The sequence below is a fragment of the Notolepis coatsorum genome, assembly GCF_963971535.1.
Source record: "Notolepis coatsorum genome assembly, contig: SCAFFOLD_4932, whole genome shotgun sequence".
NCBI lineage: Eukaryota > Metazoa > Chordata > Actinopteri > Aulopiformes > Paralepididae > Notolepis > Notolepis coatsorum.
Genome location: NW_028170379.1, coordinates 1 through 8,032, shown reverse-complemented (window position 1 = coordinate 8,032; position 8,032 = coordinate 1). Strand labels below are relative to the sequence as shown.

Below are 8,032 nucleotides of genomic sequence, written 5' to 3'. Positions count from 1 at the left end.
ATACTGCACTCTCTGATGTCCTATTGAAGTTGGCAGCCTTCAAATTTGAGAGTACATCATCTTCATCTTAATCGATCGTTGCCATGTTTTCTACGCAAAATATGTTTCATCAAAGTCACTAGTAACTGATGGGTAAAGTATGAAGTTCCCTGAGATGAAAATACTTACGTGAAGCACAACTAGCTCAGAAAGTACAGTACTTGAGTAAAAATACTTAGTTACTTGCCACCACTGTAAAGGACCACTTCACATAATAAAGGTGAAGTTCAATTTGTGTGTACTGACTTTTAATCATTTTGTTTTTGCAATAGTGGTTGTTTTTGTATGTTTTTTTGTGTGTGTGGACCCCAGGAAAACTAGCTGGTTGCTATCGCACCAGCTAATGGGGGATCCCTAATAAAATCAAATCAAATCAAATCAAATTTCATTAAGGATTATTACGGCGGACGTTACAGTACGGCACACAGGTGTACTTCAGTAGAAACTACTTCACGATGAAACTGTTCACAACGAGGTCTGTGGATTATCGCCAGCGACCGTGTCATGATTTCTGGAAGGAGAAGGACAAGAGTTTCTCCAAATGACATCTTTTTTATTATTATAATTTTTTTTAAACTTTTATTTATAGCATCTTCAGCTTTTTCTGGCCACGCAGGACCGATAGAGGGAGAGAGGGAGAACGTGAGGAGAGGCGGGGAAGACATGCGGCAAATGGTCGCCGGGACTGCATGGGAAACGAACCCGGGACGACCGCTTCGCGACTCAGCGCGCCATGTGGTGTGTGCTACCGGAGCCCCCCCCCCCCCCCCCCCCCCGAATGACATCTTTTGACGCCACACAATAATGTCTAGTTAATGCTCCAGTGTACTGGAGTGACGGCAGACATCTCTACGGCGGAAAGCTCCAAACCTCGTCGTCAAGTCGCACCCAAAACGATCTGGATGGATAGATGGCCCTCTGGGGAAGAGGACATTAAGTTTAGTTTTTCGTATTTTGGGTGAACTTCCCTTTAGATTAAGATAAACGATCGGCGCAGCGGACATTGCGCTCGGCACCAACGCAAGAGACACCGGATTCGGCTCCGGCTGTCGGCGTTGCCTCCGGCTTGGGCCAGCCGTCATACTGATTCAATTGGCAGAGTTAGCGGGTGGAAGTCGATGGGTGGTAATCTGGATGTTGTGGACAGCGACTCCTACAGGTCGGTTGGGTGACGCCTGCACAGCAGAGACAGGATATGGCGGGGGTAGTGTGAGCCTCCCACACGTTACACCTCGCCAATGAGAGTCCGCGCTGGCAGGTGAAAAGATGTGACAGGCTGCCTCCTCGTGTACCGGAGGGGACACACGTGATGCAAGGCTTCTATCCTCCCTACAACCGGCCAGTGGGGGGCATATGTGAGCAACGTTCAAGACAGGGGAGGGGAGAATTGGCACAATGGAATTGGGATGGGAGAAAAATAGAAAAAAAGGAGAAAAAGTGGACAAAAAAAAGATTAAGATAAACGAAGAAAACTGGAACCATGAACTTTTATTTATTATGAAGAATGCACTAGCTTTGCTTGCTTTGGGGTCTTCGTTTTATTTTGTTTTATTCTTTTTAGTTTTTGTTATTGTTTTTTTTCTTTCTCATTCCAAGTTACTTGATGTGTACCAAAAAATTATTCTAGTGGCCATCGACCACTGGGTACATTTTAAATTTTTTAAAGAAAAGAAGAATGCACTAGCTAATTTTCGCTCATTTGAATGTTTATATTGTACATATCTTGCAGTCCTGTATATTGTGTCCTATATTTTTTTTTACTTTTGTGTTTATATAATAATAATAATAATAATAGATTGAATTTTAAGAGAGAAGCGCCTTTCTCAGACTCAAGGACACTGTACAAGGAAAGGATGGAAAAAAATAAAAGTAAGTAATAAAATTGAAAAAATATATATAATAAAATACATAAAAGATCTGTGTATAGTAACAACAAGAAAAAACAAATAAGATAAGAGATAAAAATAAATAAAAAAAGGAGGCAAGTTCTGTCCAATTGGATGAAGTGGTTAAAATTAACAAACAAACAAACAACAAAACAAAACAAAACAACGGAATCTGTGGCTTAAAAAGAGTCAGGGGTGGGCTACTTGGGAGCGGGGCCGTGTTGCGTGAAGGCAAGTGTGAACAGGTGGGTTTTTAGCTTGGTTTTGAAGAGGTTGATGGTGTCAGAGCCTCGGATGAGGGGGGAGAGGGAGTTCCACAGTCTGGGGGCTGCTGCAGCGAAAGCTCGGTCTCCCAGTGTGGAACGCCTGGTGCGGGGGACGGTGAGGAGGTCGGAGTTGGAGGAGCGGAGGCCTCGTGCTGGAGTGTAGGGGTGGAGTAGGTTGGTCAGGTAGGAAGGGGCCAACCCGTGCAGGGATTTGTAGGTGAGGAGGAGGATCTTGTAGGGGATTCGATAGTTGATGGGGAGCCAGTGGAGTTTTTGCAGGGTGGGGGTGATGTGCTGCCAGGGTTTGGTGCACGTGAGGACCCTCGCAGCAGAGTTTTGGACGTACTGTAAACGATCCAGAACCTTCTTGGAGGCACCAAGAAGGACTCCGTTACAGTAGTCGAGGCGGGAAGTGATGAAGGTGTGAATGAGTGTTTCCGCTGAGGTGTCGGAGAGTGAGGGGCGGAGGCGGGAGATGGTTCTGAGGTGGAAGAAGGCGGATCTGGTGACAGACTTGACGTGAGGGTGAAATGAGAGGGTGGAGTCCAGTATGACGCCCAGGTTCCTTACCTCTGTGGAGGGGCAGATGGAGTAGCCATCCACAGAGAGAACAAGGTGGTCGATCTTTTGGAGGAGGGCTGGGGAGGCTACAACTATGAGTTCGGTTTTCTTACTATTGAGTTGAAGGAAATTGGTGGTCATCCATGTTTTTATGTCCTGGAGGCAGGCAGTGAGGGAGGGGGGGGGGAGGGGGGCCGAGGGTTTGGTGTGGAGGTAGAGCTGTGTGTCGTCTGCATAGAAGTGGAAGTGGAGGCCGTGTTTCCTTATGATGTCACCGAGTGGGAGGAGGTAAATCATAAAAAGGAGCGGACCTAGCACCGAACCCTGGGGAACACCCTGTTTAACAAGTGCTGGAGCTGACCTGGAGCCCCCGAGGGAAACATACTGCCACCTGTTGGTGAGGTAGGATGTGAACCAGGACAAGGGGGTACCAGTGATGCCAAGGACACTTTCCAGGCGGTCTAGGAGGATTGAGTGTGAGATGGTGTCGAAGGCAGCTGAGAGGTCCAGGAGGATGAGGATGTTGATGTTGCCAGCATCAGCAGCCATGAGGAGGTATTGTATATATTGTCTATATCTTTTTTTATATACACAGTGGGAATGGGGGAACGCAATTTAAAATGTCTGTATGTCTTGCACAAATAGAAGATTGAAAATAAAGTGGACTTGGACTTTCACTTTCACTTATAATAATACACTAAGTAATACATGAAAACGTAGAGTTTTGGTTTGACAACAGCGACATAACAGTATGGTCACATACTCAGGCTACCATCAGGCTACAGTGCAGTCCGTAGAATGTGGCTTCTAAACCTTAAACTACAAAATGTCTGGTGTGGGGTGTTATCTGGGAGAGGTGTCTGTGTGTGTGTGCGTGTGTGTGTGTGTGTGTGTGCGTGTGTGTGTGTGTGTGTGTGTGTGTGTGTGTGTGTGTGTGCGTGTGTGTGTGTGTGTGTGTGTGTGTGTGTGTGTGTGTGTGTGTGTGAGTGAGTATCCAACGGTTCCTCACCTGTCCATAGAAGGCCACACGGTAGTAGCGCCCAAACAGACGCTTCTCTGAGTTCACCACCTCAGTCACCTTCAGGTAGGAACGGTGGATGTCGTAGTACAGCTCCGACAACCTCTGTGGGACACACACACGCAGACACACACACGCACACACACACACGCAGACACACAGACACACACACAGGCACACGCACACACATTTATGTTTATGTTTATGTTTATTTAGGATCCCCATTAGCTTTTGCACTAGGCAAAAGCTATTCTTCCTGGGGTCCGGCACGCACAAATGTACAACAACGTTCAATACATTACATTACATTACATCAATACATACATTACATCATCATCAACATCAATACATTACATCAATATCAACATCAGTCACATCATCAACTACAGTACATCACTATCAACATCAGTTAGAATGATATTGTACAAGATATCCACCGGCAAAAAGCATTCAAATAAAATAACTAAAATAACTAAAATCAAACAAATAGTGCTTCCTGAGCAGCACTCACCGCCATCAACTTAAACACAACCAACGTGAAAATAACTTAAATAACTCAAATCAAACAAATAGTGCTTCCTGAGCAGCACTCACCGCCATCAACTTAAACACAACCAACGTGAAAATAACTTAAATAACTCAAATCAAACAAATAGTGCTTCCTGAGCAGCACTCACCGCCATCAACTTAAACACAACCCACAGTCAACTGGTTTTCACCTCTTTGCCATAATGGCTCAGTGCATGCTCATCAGCAGATGGCACTTTAACTTCCTCTTAAATGTAGCCTTGGATTCTATTTCAGCTAAGTAGCTTGGCAATGAGTTCCATTCCATTATAGCTCTGTAAGTCACAGAAGATTTGAGTAGATTTGTTCTCGGTTTAGGTGCCATTAGATGGCCTGACGTAGCTTGTCTAGTAATATGGTCATGTTCTTCTCTTATGTAAACTATATGATCATAAAAATACTGTGGTTTTTTGACAACTTGAGGGTAAATTAAATAAACAACACACTGTAGCACCCACTTTACCACTTTAGACACTAACACACTTTATATTTATATTTATTGGTAAGGAAATTTGCACAACAATCTCATTCCTTATTGCACCTCATTGCACCTCACCACCACACGGTGGCACCACAAGCTAAGCTATACCTCACCATTTCTACACTGTACTGTACCTGCACTGTACTGTACATACTGTATATAGGTATATTGAAAAATGTTGTTGTTTATACTTGTTTACGTACTTGACTTTCTATTTTATACTTATATTATACTTATTTTATACTATCTTGTTATTATCCAGCACACTCTCAGGAGCAAAACAGAAAGAAGCATTTCATGCAAAGTATTCTGTATTTCTGTATGACAACTAATAAAGAAACTTGAAACTTGAACTTGAAACTAGACTTACATGCATTCTGTAACCAACCCTAACCTTATCCCTAACCATAACCTAATCCTAACCATAAGCTATCCATAACCTAATCATAACCCTAACCTAACCATAACCCTAACCATAACCTAATTTGTGTTATGGGGACGCATGTATATTTTCCCTGACGGAGTTGCACTTCCGCGTTCGATTTGCGCGATCTGATTAGCCACTGACGTTTTTTTCAGCAACAATCGTGTTACTCCTAACAAACTGGTTAAGCTTGGCGACTCTTTTGAAGTCGCTCTCTTTCGAAGTTGGTTAAGGTTAGGGTTAGGGTTAGTTGGTTAAGGTTAGGGTTAAGGTTAGGGTTAGGGTTAGGGTTAGGGTTAGGGTTAGTTGGTTAAGGTTAGGGTTAAGGTTAGGGTTAGGGTTAGGGTTAGGGTTAGGGTTAGTTGGTTAAGGTTAGGGTTAGGGTAACAGCCTGCTGGCGTGATTGTTAGGAGTAACGCGATTGGCGCTGAAAAAAACATCAGTGGCCAATCAGATTGCGCAAACCGAACGCAGAAGTGCAACTCCGTTATGGAAAATATACACGCTATGGGGACACCCAAATTGTAAATGTATAAGAAAATCATGCAAGTCTTGGTACCGCCCCTGATCACCAGGTGGGGCTGATAGCTCATTTATTCATTTCATTTCCTGTATAAAAAAGATGTAATTGTCTGTTGTGTTCATACTTGAAAAAGACCAGAAGGGTCGAAACGTTGTATCTGAAATTTTTTTTGTCACAATTAAAACACCTTGGAGCATAAAAAAAAAAACATTGTTACTCAGCTGAAAGAGTTGTACCCTTCCTTCCTGATGACTTGTCGTACAGAACTTGTAAGTCTCTTTGGATAAAAGCGTTCAGCTAAATGACTAAATGTAAATGTAAAGAATTTGTTCTCAATTGACCCGCATGGTTGAATAAAGGTTAAATGTGGTTAACGGTTACCTTGAAATCCCTCCTTTTCTCGAAGACAGCGATGACAGGCTTGTTGATGTCAGCGATGAGCTCGTGTCTCTCTGACTTCCACAGGTAGTCGACGCACAGCTCCAGCTGCTCCACCAGAGTGTCCTGCACACGGCACGCACACGGCACGCACACGGCACGCACACGGCAAGCACACGGCACGCACACGGCAAGCACACGGCACGCACACGGCAAGCACAGGTACAGTAACCAACAGCACAATATACTAGTGCTAACCCTAACCCCTCCTCCTCCCACTCTGATGCACTAACACCACCCCTCTCCCCTCCTCCCACTCTGATGCACTAACACCACCCCTCTCCCCCCCTCCCACTCTGATGCACTAACACCACCCCTCTCCCCTCCTCCCACTCTGATGCACTAACACCACCCATCTCCCCTCCTCCCACTCTGATGCACTAACACCACCCCTCTCCCCTCCTCCCACTCTGATGCACTAACACCACCCCTCTCCCCTCCTCCCACACTGTGCAACATAGAACCATTGAATGCAATTTTCTCCCAACTTCAAGTGCAGTATTCTACCCTTCAAGTGCAGTATTCTACCCTTCAAGTGTAGTATTCTACCCTTCAAGTGTAATATTCTACCCTTCAAGTGTAATATTCTATCCTTCAAGTGCAGTATTCTACCCTTCAAGTGTAATATTCTATCCTTCAAGTGCAGTATTCCACCCTTCAAGTGCAGTATTCTACCCTTCAAGTGCAGTATTCCACCCTTCAAGTGTAATATTCTACCCTTCAAGTGCAGTATTCCACCCTTCAAGTGCAGTATTCATGTGTGTGCTCACAACTGTCTGACACTGTGATTGTTGTATATTCTGTATTGTATAGTATTGTGACATTGTTCATTTTTTATTACTTGTGTGTATAGTATCATATTGTATAGTATTGTATTGTATAGTATTGTGACATTGTTTCTTTTTTATTACTTGTGTGTATAGTATCATATTGTATAGTATTGTATTGTATAGTATTGTGACATTGTTTCTTTTTTATTACTTGTGTGTATAGTATCATATTGTATAGTATTGTATTGTATAGTATTGTGACATTGTTTCTTTTTTATTACTTGTGTGTATAGTATCATATTGTATAGTGACATTGTTTATTTTTTATTACTTCTGTGTATAGTATCATATTGTATAGTATTGTATTGTATAGTATTGTGACATTGTTTCTTTTTTATTACTTGTGTGTATAGTATCATATTGTATAGTATTGTGACGTTGTTTCTTTTTTATTACTTGTGTGTATAGTATGATAATATAGTGGTCAGAAGTAGGGATGTCCGATATTATCGGCCTACCGATATTATCGGCCGATATCGGCATAAAAATGTGATATAGGAAAATATCGGTATCGGTTTTCAATTTTTTTTTTTTTACATTTCTATAGAAATGATGTCCGATATTATCGGCCTACCGATATTATCGGCCGATATCGACATTAAAATGTGATATCGGTTGATATCGGTATCGGAAATTAAGAGTTGAACAATATCGGTAGATCGGTATCGGTAAAAAAGCCAATATCGAGCATCCCTAGTCAGAAGAGGTATTGCAGCTTTAACGTCTAAAAGGGTAACTGTCTGGGCTGAGGCAGGTGTCGAAGGTCCCTGTACCTCGGTGTAGGGTGTGTCCTGAGTCCCGGTGTCCTCCTTCATCGCTCCCTCTTCCTTCACGTTGGGACTGATGCACATGAACGCCGCCCAGCCCATGGAGAAGGAAGCTGTGGTTTCATACAGGAAGTGACATCGGAGCAGGTCAGCAAGTGATTCGGGGGGGGGAAAAAACATCTATCTTCATCCACCCGCGTCTCGTTACTATCGGCTTCGCGTTCCGTCTCGT

The 8,032-nt window shown here is 43.4% G+C and overlaps 1 protein-coding gene across 1 annotated transcript; it reads right to left on the bottom strand.

Annotated features, from left to right (window-relative positions):
* Window positions 1-3,761: 3,761 nt before the first annotated feature.
* LOC311248547 (dedicator of cytokinesis protein 10-like) lies at window positions 3,762-7,907 on the bottom strand (the record flags this gene model as incomplete). Its single annotated transcript, XM_084339414.1, has 3 exons — window positions 7,807-7,907; window positions 6,147-6,269; window positions 3,762-3,875 (listed from the first exon to the last, which is right to left on the bottom strand). Coding segments are annotated over exons 1-3 (333 nt in total), but the record flags the coding sequence as incomplete, so codon positions are not given.
* Window positions 7,908-8,032: the final 125 nt, after the last annotated feature.